Source organism: Peromyscus maniculatus, chromosome 3 (genome assembly GCF_049852395.1).
Source record: "Peromyscus maniculatus bairdii isolate BWxNUB_F1_BW_parent chromosome 3, HU_Pman_BW_mat_3.1, whole genome shotgun sequence".
Classification (NCBI taxonomy): domain Eukaryota; kingdom Metazoa; phylum Chordata; class Mammalia; order Rodentia; family Cricetidae; genus Peromyscus; species Peromyscus maniculatus.
In genome coordinates this window covers 138,522,308-138,541,740 of record NC_134854.1, presented here as the reverse complement: position 1 = coordinate 138,541,740, position 19,433 = coordinate 138,522,308, and the positions used below count along the sequence as shown (strand labels likewise).

Genomic DNA, 19,433 nt, shown 5'->3' with positions numbered 1-19,433 from the left:
CCATCCCTCATCTCCCTACACATCCAACTTCATGTTCTTCTCTCTTAAAAACCAATTTTTTGAGAAACCACTGCACTGATTTCCACAGTGGTTGTACAAGTTGCACTGCCACCAACAGTGGAGGAGTATTCCACTTGCTCCACAGCCTCTCCAACATAAGCTGTTATTAGTGTTTTTTATCTTAGCCATTCTGACAGGCGCAAGGTGGTATCTCAGAGTTGTTTTGATTTTCATTTCCCTGATGACTAAGGATGTTGAGCAATTCCTTAAATGTCTTTCAGACATTTGGTATTCTTCTGTTGAGAATTCTCTCTTTAGATCTGTAGCTCATTTTTTTTTTAATTAGAGTGTTTGGTATTTTGCTATCTAGTTTCTTGAAAACCTAGGATGTCTAAAACAATCCTTTACAATAAAGCAACTTCTGGAGGCATCACCATCCCTGACTTCAAGCTCTACTATAGAGCTATAGTAATAAAAACAGCTTGGTGTTAGTATTTAAGGTGGGAGTGCAAACTCATACAGCCATTTTGGAAATCAGTACGGTAGTTTCTCAGAAAACTGGAATTCAAATCTACCTCAAGGCCCAATGATACCACTCTTGGGCATATACCCAAGGGATGCTCAATCATACCACAAGGACACTTGCTCAACTATGTTCATAGCAGCATTATTCATAATAGCCAGAACCTGGAAACAACCTAGATGCCCCTCAACTGAGAATGGATAAAGAAAATGTAGTACATTTACACAATGGAGTACTACTCAGCAGTTAAAAAACAATGACATCATAAAATTTGCAGGCAAACGAATGGAACTAGAAAATATTATCCTGAGTGAGGTAACCCAGACTCAGAAGGACAAACACGGTATGTATTCACTCACAAGTGGATACTAGATGTAAAGCAAAGGATAATCAGACAAAAACCCACAGCTCCAGAGAAGCTAGAAACAAGGAGAACCCTAAGAGAGATATATGGATCACCTTGGGAAGGGGAAGCAGAGGAGACCCCCATGAATAAACTGGGAAGAGGGAGGGTAATAAAGGGGAGGGGATGGGGGATGAGAACACGAGGGAACAGGATGGTCAAGCTAGAGGAGGGAATGGAGTGGAAGAGCAATGAAAGAGATATATTGATAGAGGGAGAGATTATGGGGTAAGGGAGAAACCTGGTGCTAGGGAAGTTACCAGGAACCCACAAGGACAACCCCAGACTACTAGTAATAGTGGTGAGGGTGCCTGAACTGGCCTACCATGGGGTAAGCAGATTGGTGAATACCCTAACTGTCATCATGGAGCCTTCATCCAATAACTGATGGAAGCAGATGCAGAGATCTATAAACAAGCACCAGGCCAAGCTCCAGGAGTCCAGTTGAAGAGCGGGAAAAGGGATTATATGAGCAAGGAGGGGTCAAGATCATAATGGGGGAATCTACAGAGACAACTGAACCAAGCTCAAAGCAACTCATGAACTATAGACCAACAGCTGTAGAACCTGCACGGTACTGGACTAGACCCTCTGCATAAGTGAGACAGTTATGTAGCTGGGTCTGTTTGAGGGGCTCCTGGCAGTGTGATCAGGATCTATCCCTAGTGCATGAGCTGGCTTTCTGGATCCCATTACCTATAATCAGACACCTTGCTCACCCCTGATAAAGCAGGGAGGGGCTTGGTCCTGACTCAACCAGGCTTACCTGTCCTCCCTTGGGACAACTTACCCTGTTGGAGGAGGGGGCCGGGAGAGGGGAGCAAGAGGAGGGATGAGAGGGGGATCTGTGGTTGGTATGTAAAATGAATTAAAAAATTAAAAAAAGAAAAAAGAAAACAAACAAAAGCCATGGAGTCCAGTTTGTGTTAATCTACCCTGGACTGTGGTTAATGTACCCAATGTCACTCCATTGAAGAAAATGGATTTTCCCTCTCCCAGAAGCTGTCAGTTGTGAATAAGTCCTTGACTAGAGGTGGGCATTCTAAATGAAATAAACATACCTAAAGCTTAAAAGCTAACACTCACATATGAGAGAAAATATAGGTGTTTGTCTTTCTGAGTCAGGTTACCTCACTCAGGATTTCCAGTTCCATCCATTCACCTGGAAATTTCATAACTTCGTTTTTCTTAACAGCTGAATAATCTCTCATTCTATAAATGTACCACATTGTCATTGTGCATTAATCAGTTGATGGACATCTAGGCTGTTTCCAATCACTAGTATACAGAATCAATGGATATAGATGAGCAAGTATCTCTGTAGTAAGGTGTATCTCCAAGAGCTGTATAGCTCAATCTGGTGGTAAATCTATTTTCAGCTTTTGAAGAACCTCCACACTGATTTATTTCCATAGTGACTGTACCAAGTTGCATTATCACAAGACGTGAATACGTGGTTCCCTTTTCCCTGCATCTGCTGTCATTTGCTTTATTAATCTTGGCCATTCTAACTGGGGTAAGAACAACTCCCAATGTAGTTTTGTGTTTCCCTGATTGATAAGAATGTTGAACACTTTTCAAAGTGTTTCTCAGCCATTTGGGTTTCATCTTTTGAGAACTCTGTTTAGATCCATGTCCCATTTTACTGCAGTTTTCTAAATGTTTAGAATTTTTGTTCTAGAACTTTCAGATGCATAATTGCTAAATCATTTTTCCCATTCTGTAGGCTGTCTATTCAAATGAGAATGCCCTTTGCCATTTATTCACTCTTAGACTTAATGTCTGTGCTATCAGGGTCTGGTTCATAATGTCCTTTCCTGTGCCTACATGTTTAAACTTGTTCCCTACTTTCTCTTCCATCAGATTCAGGATATCAGGTCTTACATTTAGATCCTTGATCCATTTGGAATCCAGTTTTGTACAGGGTGAGGGAGAAGTGTGTAGTTTCATTCTGACATGCAACTATGCAGTTTGACCAGGACCATTTGTGAAGATGCTGTCTTTTCACTAATGTGTATTTTTGACTTCTTTATAAATATCAAGGGTCTATAATCCTATTCTATTGATCAATGTCTCTTTCTAACTTAAAAATATTTTGTGTGACTATGGGTTTCTAACTGCATGTACATCTGTGAACCACCTGCATGCAGCGCCCTTGGGGACCTAAAGAAGATAATGGATTACCTAGAAACAGATGGTTCTGAGACATCATTTGGGTGCTGGGAATCAAATCCAGATCCTCTGGAAGAACAGGCAGTCCTCTTAACCACTGAATCATCTCTCTAGCCACAACTTGTCTGGTTTCTTTGTTTGTTTGTTTGTTTGTTTTTCTTTGCCAATACCATGCTGGTTTTATTACTGTAGCTCTGGAGTACAGCTTAAAAATCAGGAATGGTGACACCTCCAATACTTTTTTTATTGTTCAAGATTGTTTTTAGCTATCCTGGGGCTTTTGTTTGTTTCTATATAAAGTTTTAAGATTTTGATGGGATGGCAATGAATCTGCAGATTGCTTTTGGTAGGGTGGCCATTTTCACACAGTTAATACTACCAACCCATGAGCATGTTAGGTCTTTCCATTATCTTCTGATGTCTTCAATTTCTTTCTCCCATGTCTTAAAGTTTTTATTAAACACATCTTTCATTTCCTTGTTACATGATGTGTGTGCACGATTATGATTGTTGTTTCCCTGATTTCATACTAAGTATCTTTATTACTTATATAAAGAATGGCTACTGATCTTTGTGTGTTAATTTTTGTATCCTGCTACATTGCTGAATGTATTATCATCTGTAGATGTTTTCTGGTTGGAGTCTTTGGGGTCTTTTTCTTATGAAATCATATCTTCTGTAAACAAGGGTACTTTGACTTCTTCCTTTCCTATCTGTATTATCTCCTTCAGTTATCTTATTCTAGGTAAGGCTTCAAAAAATATAGTCAAGTGATTTTAATGGAAATGCATTGTATTACTGTTAAGAATTATGTTGACTGTGGGACTCTTGTAAACTGTTTATTGATTTACATATTTTGAACCATTCCTGAATATCTAAGATGAGGCCAACTTGATCATGGTGGGCAATCTTTTTTGATGTATTCTTGAATTCGGTTTGTAAGTATTTTATTGAGAATTTTTTGCATTTATGATTATAAAAGATATTGGTCTGTAATTTTTTTATCTGTTGAGTCTTTGGCCTTGGTATCAAAGTACCAGTGACTTCATAAAACGAATCTGAAAGTGTCCTTTCAGTTTCTGTTTTGCAGAATAATTTGAGAAGTACTGGAGTTAATTCTTTGAAAAGGTCTTGTAGAAAACTGCTGAATCTATCTGTCCCGGCAGTTTTTAGTTGGGAGATTCTAAACAAATGTTCTATCTTATTATGATGGTTGTTTGAATTATCTACTTCATCTTGACTTAATATTGGTAGGTTGTATATATCTAGGAATTCATCCATTTCTTTTAGGTTACCCAGTTTGGTGGAATGAAGATTTTTAAAATATAGTTTTATGATTCTCCAAATTTCCTGAGTGAATGTTTTAACATTTCCCTTTCCATCTATAATTTTTTGGATTTAGATCCTCTCTCCTTTTGTTAATTTGGCCAGAGAACTGTCAGTATTCTTTAATTTTTTTTAAAAGAATCAACTCTTTGGTTTTTTTTGTACCTTAAACATCTGTATTAATTTCAGTCCCAAGTTTATTTCTTCCCACTTAATTTTTTTGGGTGTTTTCTTCTTGTTTTCTAAAGCTTTCAAGTGTATAAATTGTTAGTGAGCGCATTCCAATTTTTAATTTTTTAATATTTATGAGTGTTTTGCATGCATGTATGTATGTGAACCACACATGTGCCTGCTGATGGGTGTTGGATCCCCTGAACATGGAATCATTAGCCACCATGTGGTTCTGGGAACTGAACCTGGGTGCTCTGAAAGAGCATTAAGTGATCTTAACCTCTGGGCTCACTCTCTAGCTCTGATCCAATTTTTTGATGCAGGCACTTGGTGATATGAACTTTCCAGTTAGGGCTGCCTTCATTGTGTCCCATGGATTTTGATATGCTATATTTTCATTTTCATTTAGTTCTAAAAAGTTTTACATTTCCTTCTTGATTTCTCCCTTAACTCAATTTTTATTCAGTTTATTGTTTAGCTTCTGTGAGTTTGTGTATGTTCTTCTGTTTCTATTGTTGATATTCATGGTGATCAGACAGGATGCAAGATGTTATTTCAATTTTCTTGTTTTTATTGAGACTTGCTTTGTGTCCTAATATGTGGTCAATTTTGGAGAACGTTCCATGTTCTGCTAAGAAAAAGAGTGCATTCTTTAGTGTTTGGTGTAATGTTTTATAGATCCATTTGATTTATGATATTTAACTGCAGTTTGTCTGTTTTTGTCTGGATGACCTGTCTACTGGTGAGGGTGGAATACTGAGGTCTCCCATTATCACTGTAATGGGGTCAGTCTGTGGTTTTATATCTAACAGTGTTTCTTTTATTACATTAGATGTCCCTGCAGTACACAAATGTTTCTAATACCCTCTTTGGGGGGTTTTCCTATATGAAGAGTAGGCAGTGCTCTTCTCTGTCTTGTCTGACTAGCTCTGGTCTACTATGTCAGGTAGCAGAATAGCTGCCCCTGCTCGGAACATCTTTTTCCATCCTTTTACCCTAAAATGGTGTCTGTTCTTGATCTGAGGTGTGTTTCTTGGAGAAAGCAAAAGATGGATACTGTTTTATGATTCAATTTGTTAGTCTGTGGGCTTTTATTTGGGCAGGGGGAGGACTTGAGACTACTAACATCTGGAGTTATTATCAGGTAGTGTTTGTGGTGTTGATATGTAGTCTCACCTTTGTTTGCTATCACCCCAGTTGGTCAGGTTGTGGACCAGTTGAATGATGGTTAGTATCCTATTTAATCTTTTTGTCAACTTGAGGCAAGATAGAATTACCTGTGAAGAGGAACTTCAACAGAAAATGTGCCCCTACCAGACTGGCTTGTGGGGAAGCCTGTAGGGAATTTTCTTGGTTAATGATTTATGTGGGAAGACTCACTGTAGGCAGCGCCTCCCCTGGGCAGGTGGTCCTGGGTGCTATAAGAAAGCAGGCTGAACAAGCCATGAGGAACAAACCAGTAAGCAGTGTTCCTCCATGTCTTCCGCTTCAGTTCTTGCCTCCAAGTTTGTGCCTTGAGTTCCTGCCCCAATGTCCCTCAGTGATGGAGTGTGATCTGAGAGCTGTAAGCTGAAATTTTAACACCCCCCTGCCCCCCAAGTTGCTTTTGGTCATGATGTTTGATCACAGCAATAGAAACCCTAACTGAGACATTGTGTTCTCAGTGTTGGGGCCACTCTGGAGTTCCAGATGAGATTCCACATGGTCTGACAGGAGAGGTGGGTAGGGAGAGGACTGGGTTGGAGTATTTCTAACTGTGCTTGTGGATTGAGAGCAGGAGGCTGGGAGCTGAGGCTCTAGGGGTTCTGTCCTTGAATTCCCAGGTCAGATTTGGGCAGTGGGTGGGGTGGCTGACAACATGTAGGGGTGGGGTGCAGGTGAACTGGCTCTGGGGTCCATATTTGTGATGAAGTTTTGATTCAAACTCCATCTCAGACTCAAAGCAGTCTCAGATCTGCAGGCTATATTAGGGGTCAATAGATGAACAGGGGTGAGGGCAGCAGGGGTTGGGGGACAGCAGGAGAGGGGGTGACACATGCAGACAGACAGACACTGACTGTGTTTAAGTAGGATTTGGGGCTAGCTCACCAGGACCCCAGGGGTGGGTGCGTGGTTCACAGTAGGGGTGGATGAACTGGCTCTGGGAGAACCTTCCTAAAATTCCGGTTCCAACTTGGGTTCAGACCCCAAGGAATCCCAGATTGGCAGCAGTGGGTAAGAAGCTGAGGAGGTGGATCTCCATGAGTTCAAGGCCAGCCTGCTCTTAAAAAGAGTTCCAAAATAGCCAGGGCTGCAGAGTGATCCCTTCTCTAATTTAAAAAAAAAAAGAGAGAGAGAGAGAGAGAAATTTAACTTGTTTTTTAAAAAAAAATAAGAGGTTAAATAATTTGGCTCAAGACTAGAAAGGCAGTAAATATTAAGCCTAAGATCCAAACAGTCAATTTGTCTAGTTCCAAAGCTAAATTTTTCTATTACTTCCTGTAGCTTCCTCAGGTACCAAACAATAGATGTTATTACATCATGCTTGACAATGAGTGACAAAATTAAAATAATGATGGTTTTCGTTTCTATGGCAACATACCTGAAAATGAAGGTACATGAAGTTTTCTGTCAGTTTTCCTTAGGAAGTCAGAAGGAATGATTCAATGCACTCTAATCTTGATTTCCTTGAAATATTTTAACTCTAAATCTTTCTCTGCTGCACTATGGTATTTTAACTTTACCCTTCAAGGAATACTCTAAGTTTTCTAATATAATCTTATGGCCATGAGAAGGACTGAGACAGTCTCCCTCCCTATGTACCCTGACTGGTCTGTAACTCATGATGGAGACCATTTTGGCCTTGAGCTTCAGCATTCATTATGTGTACCACAGGCCTGTTAAAGAATCATATTATTGTATTTTCTCTCAACAATCATAGGTTCACGAGACTAGTTAGAAACCAATCATTGATACTCAATAGGAAAAATAAAACTAGACTAAGACAATTTATAATTTACAATAGTTTATGAGTCCCTAAAATTCTATGCATTTAATATTCATTTTTTGAGGTTTAGCTTTTATTTCTATTCATGTGTATGTGTGTTTGGGAAGGGGTATATACCATGTTGGAGGGGATGTGTGGAGGCCAGAGAAGGGCATTGGATCCACTGGATCTCGAGTTACAGGTGGTTGTGACCCACTGATGTGAGTGCTGGGAACCAAATTCTGGTCTCCTAGAAGAGTGGCAAGTACTCCTAACTATGAAGCCATCTCTCCAGTACCTATATTTAAATACTCCAAGAGTCTCTTGAATTTTTAAATTATATAAATATTCTCTATATTCTTAATAATATGATTAAAGAATAACAGATGGGCAAATGTGACATATACTTCAACATGTATATTGTTTATCCCAAAGCCAAGTTCTCATGTGACTTTTGCATTTTAAAGGTAAGACCTGGAACTCTGTAGCGAGGCTGTGCTCAGCCTCCCAGTGCTGGGACCACAGTGCTGAGCCACGACACTTAACTTCCTCATTGGGTTTTTAAAGACAAGTTATCATTTAACCCTTACAATGTCTGCTTAGATTTCTCTCTTAAAAAACATGGTAGCGAGCCGGGTGGTGGTGGCGCACGCCTTTAATCCCAGCACTCAGGAGGCAGAGGCAGGCGGATCTCTGTGAGTTCGAGGCCAGCCTGGTCTCCAAAGCAAGTTCCAGGAAAGGCGCAAAGCTACACAGAGAAACCCTGTCTCGAAAAACCAAAAAAAAAAAAAAAAAAAAAAAAAAAAACATGGTAGCATGATTCAGTAAAAATTATTTGGAACTAAAAAAAAATTAGTAATATTTTGTATGTGAATGAATCTGCTAAGTGTCTTAGCAAAACAGGGCTATGGGGCAAAGTCATACCTACTGTGTGACCCATGAACTAAGTACTCTTTCCATACCTTTAAGTAGAAAAAGATCAAAGTAATCGTGTTTGTTAACACATCAGATTATACAGAACTCAGGTCTGTGGTGAATCCAGGTTTCCTAGAGCAGAGACTGGCCGGCTAGTCTGTGCCCTGCATGCTACTGCTCCTGGACAGTGGTGGGACTGACAGCTGTGAGAAGCAACACTCAGCATGGCACATAAAGCCTAGCACGTTCGAATCACAGTGATGCAATCACAACTCGTCCACATTTTGGTGTCATGTGTATTGGTACTGGTACCATTTTCTTTCTTTCTTTTCTTTTTTTCTGAAACAAGGTAGGCTTGAATGGCCTAGAACTCCCTATCTAGATCAGGCTGATCTTGAACTTGCAAAGATCCATTCTCTCATGCTTCCCAACTGCTGGTGTGCATCACCATGCCCAGTATTATTTTGTAACTTCAAAAAAATCAGTGTACATCAAATATGTCAAAATATTAAAAATGGACTTAGAAGCATACCCATTACCCATGTTACATCAGATAGAACTGAAATCATTAGAGAATATTTTGAAAACTGGATCCCTATTTCCTTTGTAGGTCTTATAACAAGAGGCATCCCCTCTGGCAGTTCAGGCAGTTGTGTTGGTGTCTATGGACTGTGCTCTAACTATGTGGCTAACCTCTTAGTAATGTGCGGTCTGAAGAAATATGAGAGTGGCTTGAACTTAGGTCCCTTGGACATATGAGGTCCACCATTTTTACATCTCTCTGCTGGTGTTATGGGAGTGAATATTCAGGAACAGATCCTCAGGCATCTACTTGAGGCCCAGTTCTTAGCTATGGGCTCTTTTGACCTCTTTTTTCTAATTAATAATAATGACATAATAATAATATTATTAGTGTGTGTGTGATGTGGTGGGGTGCCATGATGCACATACTGAGCTCAGAGGACAGCTCTGGAGAGTCTGTCCCTGTCTTCTCTACCTTGATGTGAGTTCCAGGGGTCCAACTCAAGTTGTCAGGCTTGCAGCAGCAGCAGCAATACCGTTACCTGCTGAGCCATCTTGCTGGCTCTGATGTGCTCTATTTTTAAGTAGAGTTATATTCCCTTGGGTCCCAGCAGAGATGAATCATGGTAAACAGGATATAACTTCTCTTAGTTAAGATGGACAATGGCTCAGTACCCAAAGTGCTCCCAGTGTTAGGCTCAGTCCCTACACTTTCTGGAAAGAGGAACATGCTAATGCAAGCAAACCAGACACAGAAATAAAGGAAAACTCCAATATATTAAATGCCACTAACAACTAGAATGGCAGGCCAAATAATACAAAGCAAAGACGGGACTGTATAGACGGCTCAGTATGCAATGGAACTTGCTGCCAAGCTTGACAACCTGAGTTCAAGTCCCCAGACCCATAAGGCAGAATTCCCTCAAGCTGTCCTCTGCCCACCGTGTATGTACATATGCACACACATAAATAAAAATAATGTAAATTGTTTAAAACATTGAAATGATAAAATTAACTAAGAGTAAAAGGAAAAGAAAAGGTCACAAAACATGAGAAAATTTAAAGCAAGAACTGGGACTATCAGCTCATTGTTTGCGGCTGCCTAGCATGTGCAAAGCCCTGGATTCAAATCCTAGGAGGAGAGAAAGAGTGAAAAGGAAATGAGACAGGGGTAGAAACAAAGTCAGTAATACAAATTAAACAAAAAAGGAAGACAAAGAGAAAAATGTGAAGCAAAATACATGCACCAAACAATTACCAAAATAGTCCTAATAAAAAGGAAAGTATTATCTTTCCTGAAATGGTCCCCTGCGTGTGTGAAGGGCAGACAGCCACGACTATTTCAGTCAGCTCTTAGTCCCATGTCTTGTTTCCACGTCTCTCTCTGAGAGAGCAAAGGCCGAGGTCAGGCACTGTGAGGCCAACTAGGGGTAAGAGCAACACACTGTCTGCACTGAGGAGCTGGGGATGGCAGGCCAGCAATCCACCACTGCCTTCAGCTACCATCTAATCGGGTGCATCTTCTTGGTTCTTCCAGCTCCTAAGCTAGCAGCGGTACTTCCACTGTTAAAGGGGAAGTCAGTTCCGCAACCTTTTCTTGTTGCCCACCAAGGACCTCTGGCACAGAATTACAGTATGACAGTCTCCTCTGTGGACAAACTGGTTTTCAAAGCTATTCACTGAAAGCATATTCATGTTTGTAGAAGGTTTCAACAGAGAAGGGGACAGTAAAACACAGGGGCTTGTTTCCCAAAGCCACAAGCTCCAACATACCCTTCTGCCTTCTCAAGAGCACCACCTTCCTCACAACATCACCATCAATGTGCACTGGGAGACGCAGGAAGCTTCTCTACCAGCAGCCTGTTTGTGGATTCCTGAAAAGCGGTATTGAGATTGCCCTTCTGCGCCATGCTAATTCCATGTTAGTTGTACTTCCTAGGTATCTGCCTTTTCTGGAACCTCTTCCATCTGCTCTGCTGCTACAGTCCCTCTCTCTCTGCTCCAATCTGCGGAGTCTGGGTTTCTTCACATCTCTTCCTATCCACTCTTGAACTTCTCACATTCGCAGGCTCGTCTCCTTGAGAAGCTACTCCCTAGGTGTTTTAATTCCAACTTATGACTAAGTGGCTGCCTCTAATTGTTACTTTGACCCTCCCCATAGAATACCGCTGATAAATATGTGACTCCATCATTCATCACTACACAAGTAGAAGCAGCAGTTAACGTCACTTATCTCATGGGTTTATTGGTCATCACTTGGATGGCTTAGGGGGAGTAAAATTTCATCTGTGTTTCAGCTCTTCCATGGTTGTGACAAATAATTGGAATGACTTAAAAGGAGGGAAGATTTATTTTGGCTCATGATCTTAGAGGTTTCAATCCATGGTCACTTGGCTCTGTAATTCCTGGGCCATCATAACACAAAACATCATGGTGGGAAGCACACGGCAGGCAGGACAGAGCTACTCACCTCATCAGAGCCAGAAGGAAGCAGAGAGAAAGAGAAGAAAGCTTTCAGGGGGAAATGCTCTTTCCACCAAGCCTGACACCCTGAGTTCAATTCCTAGGACCAATAAGGTGAGAGAATCAACTCCTGCAAGTTTTTGTCTGACTTCCACATCCTACACACATACACATGCATACAAATACATAACAAATAAATATTTTAAGAGAAAGAAGACACAGCTAGGATTATAGTTTCCATAGCATAAGCCTCATACCCATTTCATCACTAGGCCCCACCTTCCAATATACTATTATAAATCCACAAATCTATTAATTATATCTGAGTGCTTAGGATTCAATCACTTCCCAAAAGCCTATCAACTGACAACAAAGCCAGGAGGCTTTGGGACTTCTCAAATTCAAACCATAATGATCACTCAATCATGGTTTTTTCTTACTGTTTTTGGTGACCTGTACAGAAAGTACACAACAACGTCATGAACTTCATGACAATATTTGGGTTAAGTGATAAACACAAACTGAAATTATAGGCCAGCAAGATGGCTCAGTGGATAAAGGTACTTTCTGTGTAAGACTAACAACCTGAGCTCCATCTCTGGGAGCTATCTGTGATAGCAAGATAGAACCAGCTCCTGTAAGTTCCCTCTGACCTCCACACATATATTCACATGCATGTGTGTACAGCACAAGTGTGCGCGCACACACACACACACACAATAAATAAATGTAAATAACAAAACCAGAAGTTAGCCAGGGGAGCCAGGCACAGTGGCACACACCTGTAGTCTGAGCACTTGGGAGATAAAGAAAGGAGGATTAGGAGTGTAAGGCCTCCTTCTACTACATACTGAGTTCAAAGCCAGCCTTAGCTTCAAAAAAGACACGGTAAAAATTACCTAGAGGAAAATGAAACTGAGATGTGGAAATGACATTACAAGCAAATGGGAAAAGGTATATTTAAAACATGGCATATGAAAAGACCTGGAAATCTGAGGGTGACATTATCAAGGGTCTCCCTCACATATGAAGAAACTGTTATAAAAGAATTCTGCTAGTGATTCAAGGCAATAAGTAATCTTCATTAATCTTCATTGCTAACCCCTCTCCATGTCTCTCCAAGACAAGTGTCACATGTCTAGTTCTAACTAGATCCTGACCCATTAAGAAAACAGTCTCTGATTGTTAGTTGGCTCTTCATAGCCCTCCCCCCGACCCCCACGCAATCAGAAGTCTAAATTCTCTTTCCACACACTCTGAGCAGAGTCTTAGAGGAAACTGCATGGCTCTCCACCTCTGGAGTTTATACCAGCACAGTCTGTCCTTGAGTGTGGGTATAACCCAATATGACTGGTCTGGCCAACTGACTATGGCAAAGTAAAGGGATTCTGAAGATGTAATTTAGGCCCCAAATCACTTTGTTCTGAGTTAATCAAAAGGGAGCTGTGAGAAGCCTCTAGCTAACCAGCAGCCACAAAAAACCTAGGGCCCTCAATCACCCAAGCGGAAGGAAATGAATCCTATTAGTGTGAATGTGACTGTGAAGGAAGGCTCTTTCTCCTAACAAAACTATGGAACGCACACTGTCTTCCCTTTTGTATAGGGTGCAGGGGAGGGAACCTGAACAAAGCACTAGCTACACTCTTAGACGTCTCACCCTAAGACACTGCTCTCCAGACCACAAGCTGGGCTTTCTTTTGAATAATTTTAGCACTAGATTTTTATCTTTCTGAGAGCATCACTTTAGTTCCCTATGGTCTCTTTCCTCCCTTTGTTTAGCAAAGCTGTCCTCATTTAAGATTACTCCTCACTGGCCATCTCTACCTCTACATTTCAGGTGAACTGAAGGCTAACTCATCTGATCCCAGAGATCATATCCTCTGCCACAATCACCAAGGTCACAGCACGAGGACTATAGCAAGTGGATGATGCTCTTTGTAACACAGTGAGTGCCTCTGTATTACTCTATACTGGCCAAATGTTCAGTTATGTTTAATGACTTAAAAGTGAGAGAGCTGAGGGACAGTTCAACCAGTCAAAGAACTTGCTGCCAAGCCTTGCAGCATGAGTTCAATCCTCAGGACCCACAGGTTGGAAAGAAACTGTCTCTCCCAAGATGTCCTCTGACTTCCACATGCATCACGGTACAATCATGCCAACACACATACACACAAATAAATAGTGTAATTAAAAATAAAAATAAAAGTGAAAGGAGAGACTCATAGTACGTTGAAATGCATAGAAACTTAAGAAATTATCTTGTCCTAATTCTTTCATTTTTCTACTGCCTACCTAAGCAATCAATAGTGTTTTCCTTCTGGTTTGAAAAGTAATATACAGTTTATTTCCTCTTACATAATAAGAAAATAAAAAAGAAAGAAATTTACCCATTTTTAAGTAGCAAAGTTAAAAATGATACCAACTTTAGGATTAACCCTTTCTGCTACATCATGATTATGTAATAATATACTATTATCACAAGACTATATTCTAGTAAACATCTTAGAGTTGCACAAATAAATGGAAATAAACCATATTTATTAAAAAAAACTATCAAGTAAAGAAAATTAAAATTTAGGAATTCCCTTTTAAGGATCAGCCCCATGAAGGATGATTTCAGAATTACTTATCAGAGAAAGGGGTGGAGAACACATGAAACTTACTTGGTCTATTAATACACTATGGCTACTTTAATAACCCACAGAATACACAAAGGCTTCTGAAGTGTGCAGTACAGTCTCTATTTCTAAGTGAAACATGCAAATGAAACCCATTTACCTTAGAGATTCAGATAATGGTGTTAAAGTGCCATCTCCCCTATCTACTACACGAAAGAAATTCAATTGATCTCCTTCTCGGTATACCAAAAATGTAACTTGTTTGTTGCAAGAGGTCTTTTCCCAGACCTCGTCCCGACTGGAATCCATGTACTCAGCAAGCTCCCTAAGTGGGTCTTCCACAAGAACTACAAATGGAAAGATTGATAAACAGGCTTTCAATTCATATCAACATTTTTTCATCTTGTTACAGTAACAGGATATATATGCTGAATTTATACAACCATACTGTACATGCGATAAATAACACTCTCCAAACAGGCTTCTGATATTTTTTATTCTATACAGCATCCCTTATTAATTTTTTGAGAATTTAATGAGTATTGTATTTTCATCATTTTCCCCCTCCTTCCTCCAATTCTTCCTATGTCTCTCCCGTATCTTCTCAAATTCATGGCTTGTTTTGTATTAAAAATGCATCATTATGTTACATGCCCAAAGACATGGCTTAACTTAAAACATGAGGTCATGTATTTCTGTACCAGTACAGTTGATAGACTATATACAGATTATATACTATAAGTCTATAGTATTATCTATCATTGTTTTAGCTACCCTTTAGCTTCCTGTGCTTTTCTATACTGGTTCCAACAACTAGTCACTTAAATGTATTATAAATCCCACTTACTTTAGATTAGAAAATAAACATATGCACACATACACAATTGGGAGACATATTCAAGAAATTAGAGGCAAGAGGGAACTAGAGACAAAATTTGATGGTAGAGTGATAACCACCATGCCCAAGGTCCTAGGTTCAGTCTGCAGCAGCCAAAGAAAACAACAAAATAAAGCAAAGAGAAAGAAAGAAGTAAACCTTTTTCTCCCTTCAGGTTTATATAAGCTCAGACTCTTTTGACAGCTGCTCCTTGAAGTAGTGCACAAGCACAGCATAGGAAGTCATTTTAGTGTGCTAAAACTGCACTGTACGAAAGATCGATATGTGTTTCTTGAAAGGCTCCTCTCATGATCCAGGGGTCCTGGTCAGGTGTGTGTGTGTATGTCTAATCAGGGCATGAGACTCCCTGAGTCCTGCCTACTGGAGTCACTCTGACACTCATCTGAACTGTAGGCCACTGGGACCCAGTTGTCCTCCATTTTCAAAGTCACCTAACTTTCTTTTACTTAGTAAGGAAGTTGGAATGCTGCAATGCCTTAGGAAGGGAATACAGGGAATGCAGCTGAACAGCTGAGCTTGAGCCTAGCAGGCACAAGGCTCAAGGTTCAACTGCCAGCACAGGAAAGAAAAATAAAATAAAAAGAAACACCAAGAGAAAAATATTAAATTCTGAAAGTAATGAGGTAAAAGTATCAAAGATGCTCCATAGTCTAAATTTAATACCACTACTTCTGAAACATAACATTTTCATTTGCTCTTTCTACTTTCAATCCTCCTGCCTCAGACTCCTACATGGCTGGGATATAGGCAAACACCACAGTATCCAGAACTATTTTCAAAACTTAAAAGTCCCACTTTCCATATTGCAGCACTAAGAAGCAAATATTACCACGGCGACAAAAAGCCTTTCCTAAACCCACGTCTTAAGCCGGGAGGTGCTAAGGCTGTTTAATTGTGCATGCCTCTTCATAACTCAACATTGGTTATGATTTTGTCACCTAAAAGCAATACAATTTAGGATGTAAGTTTGGAAAGGGAAGATTGTTTTCTTGTGCTATTTATTTTAAGGCAAAGCCTTAACATTCTATGACTTAAGCTGGCCTGTAACTTGCCATCTTCTCGCCTTAGCTTCATGAGTACTCAGATTACACATGTATACCATTAATGCCTGCTTCCCCACTTTGTTTAGATAATGGTTATTTTAAAAGCTAAATATTATTGTAATTCATATGATAAAGACCCTTTCCAAATGATGAGTCTGAGAGACTGAGCTTTAAAGATGCAATAGTACATATTATCAACTTCCTAAAATAGGATGAACAAACCATTAAATACTATATAACTCTAACTTGATATAATGGCTCAGTAAACAGAGTTCTTGAACTATCCTCACCAGTATAAATTTTACGAATGTGACATACAATCATTTCCTTTTAAAATTTTATTTATTTATTTATATGTCTGCATGGGTGTATCTGCACATGCATTTGGGGGCGTGGATGTTAAATCCCCCAGAGACGGAGTGACAGGACTTATGGGATGCTGGGCTGGTTACACGAGTCCTGAGATCTGAACTCTAGTCCTCATGACTGTGAAGCAAGCAGTCTCAACTGCTGAGCCGTCTCTGCAACCCATAAAACCACTTCAGAAATCAGTTAACAGAGAATTTCTGATGTCAGAGCGCTGCTCAGTCAGCTTTAACATCATTTCCTTTGTTTTCTCTAATGCAAAATAGTTTAGCAGTTCTCACAAATTGCTCTTAAGGTAGATAAGAAAAAAACATTTTAATAATCCAATTTTAACAAAAATTATAAAGCACGGGGATGTAATTTGGCATGAGGGAATCTATACTCAATTTCCAGTTTTCTATTGTGGAGGTACAAACAAGTGTGAAGGCCTTCTTAAAACGAGGGCCACAGAGCAGGACTACTCTGAGCAAGGCTGTCATGGGGGAGCTGCCTGTGACAGACCTGACTAGTAAGCATGCTCCTGGCTCTTCCCTGGATTAAAACTTTGTGGTAGCTTGAATAGGAATGGCCCCCAGAAGCTTATATGTTTGAATTTTTGGTCATTAGGGAGTGGCATTACTTGACAAGGATTAAGAAGTATGGCCTTGTTGAAGGAAGTGTGTCATTAGGGGTGGACTTTGAGGTTTCAAAAGCTCATGCCAAGCTCAGGGTCTCTCTCTTCCTACTGCCTGCAGATCTGGATGTAGAATTCTCACAGCTACCATGTATGCCTATGTGAGATAATGGACTAAACCTCTGAAACTGTAAGCCAGCCCCAATGAAATGCTTTCTTTTATAAGAGTTGCAGTGGTCATGGTGACTCTTCACAGTAATGGCACTAAGACAAACCTTTTTACTAATTAAGTCTCGGTTCATGCCATCTTTCTCACAGACCTTCCCTACGATGCTATTTCTATAGTTGTTATCACATTCTCCTGTCTATTTCCCACGTAGAGCTCACAAACACTTGAAATCCCATCAATCTCTCACACATTTATTGGAGGCAGAGTTATGAAGCAGAGGCGCTGTCTCCCTTGTTTACTGCACTTGGGACATTGACTCAAAGTCAACAGATGGAGCTGGAGAAACGGCTCCACAGTCAGAGCACATCCTACTGTTGCAGAGGACCCCAGTTCAGTTCCCACCACCCACACTGGGCAGCTCATAACCACCCTGAAACTCCATTCCAGGGAATCCAATGCCTTTTTCTGGCCTCTGCAGGGACCTGCACTCATGTGTACATACCCACACAGAAGCACACATATAAACACATCATTAAAAGTAAAATAAAATATATTTTAGAATCCAGCAGATGCTCACTATGCATTTGTTGAATGAATGAATGGATTCCAGAGACCACTCACATTTGGAGAAAGGATTCAACAGGACTATGAAATTCAGTTTTATCCCAGGTAAAAAGACAATTCAGTTATATCCTATAGCAAATAATTATCCCAGGAATTTAAAACTCAAGCAGAGTTTAAAAAGCAACAAGACTGACATAAATCTAAACACAATGCTAATGTGGTATTTATATTATCATTACATTTCTCCTTCCTTTACTACTAAGTTTTATTTTTAAATATCCCTGGATTGAATCCAGAATCATGTGGGGTTTATTCTGGGGTTATATTTTGGAGTTCCAGTGTTTATATATCTAGGTTTTAAAGAATAATGCCTAAAAGAATCAAAGACCCAACGCAGAAAAGGCACTTGGCTAAAATGAGAGCCTTTAAAAAACATTAACCCCCTTGAAGAATAGAACTACTAAATTACTTAATGATGATTGTTAGATGCTTTAATGTATGCCTACCTTTTCTAGTACTTATCGGTCCACCACGCATAGCCAATACCAGCTTCAAGGTACAACCTTCTGAAATGCTGTGAACAGTTAGCACAAAAATAAACCATAATCACCAAATAACAATCAGTGTCAAAAGAACCACTAATTATGTGATTTATTAGCCTTACTATATATTCCCTAAAATATGAAGAAAGACAAAGCAATATGAATAAATATATTATTTGCCTGTATACATTACAGAAAGTTTATAAGTTCTCATAAGCCTTTTAAAAAAGGAGGCCTAGCCAGGTGGTGATGGCACACACCTTTGATCCCAACACTCTGGAGTCAGAGACAGGCAAATCTCTGTGAGTTCGAGGCCAGCCTGGTCTATAGAACAAGTTCCAGGACAGCCAGAGCGTCACAGAGAATTCCTGTCTCAAAAAATACAAAAAGGGAGCCCACGAAAGAAAAGAAACTTAGTCAAAACCCAAAGAATTAGGAAACAGAAAATTCATTCAAAATAAAAATAAGACTGCAAATCCACCAGCTCTGCCGACTCCTGGTGTTCTTCCACCTCTCAGCCTCCTAATTCCTTTGTCTTCAGTGTAAGAAATGACATGGGAGGAAAGAGAAAGGTAAAATTTCAGACAGCACATTTGTAACCACTGATGTACACAGTACTACTTCTTAAAAGAGAAAACTGACCTAATGAACAAAGTCTCAGCAGAGAGAACTCTCTCATGCCCAAAACTTGTAAAAATGGGAAGAAAAGAAACATGACCAGGAGAGAATGGGTCAACATTGAAAGAAAAAGGCAAAGAAAACAAGAAGTTATTATAACCACGCAAGAAGGCAAGGACAAAAAACTCAGCATGTAGTTCACTGAAGGTGAACTACAAATATCAGAGAACAAAGACCAAGAACAAAGATGGTACTGAGCCAACTCATCTAGAGGTCAAAATTCAGAATGAAAGCTGGGATCAAGCTGTTCAGGACAGACATGAGGAAAAACACTGGCATGTGGAGTTATAATACTGTGTGCCTATAAAGCTGCTAATATGTAATTACACTCACTTGTAATCATTCAAGCAATAATCATCTTCAAGCTCCATGTTATTCCAAATTAAGTGCTGCTGACAGATGGGAATACCTTAAGGAAAGGTGATAATAAAAAGTGTTTAAAATTTTAACACCATCTCTAAAGAGCATGACACAATGCTGTT

General features: G+C 39.8%; 1 protein-coding gene across 2 annotated transcripts in view; it reads right to left on the bottom strand.

The window, feature by feature from the left end:
* Nucleotides 1-19,433, bottom strand: part of Zfand4 (zinc finger AN1-type containing 4) — an 80,965-nt gene that overhangs the window by 36,136 nt on the left and 25,396 nt on the right. For both annotated transcript variants that reach the window (XM_076567678.1, XM_042273910.2), the window contains exons 3-5: nucleotides 19,285-19,360; nucleotides 18,238-18,305; nucleotides 14,239-14,425 (exon numbers count right to left, since the gene is read on the bottom strand). In XM_076567678.1, coding sequence (XP_076423793.1) covers nucleotides 14,239-14,425; nucleotides 18,238-18,305; nucleotides 19,285-19,360 — 331 coding nt within the window. The remainder of the gene's footprint in view (nucleotides 1-14,238; nucleotides 14,426-18,237; nucleotides 18,306-19,284; nucleotides 19,361-19,433) is intronic.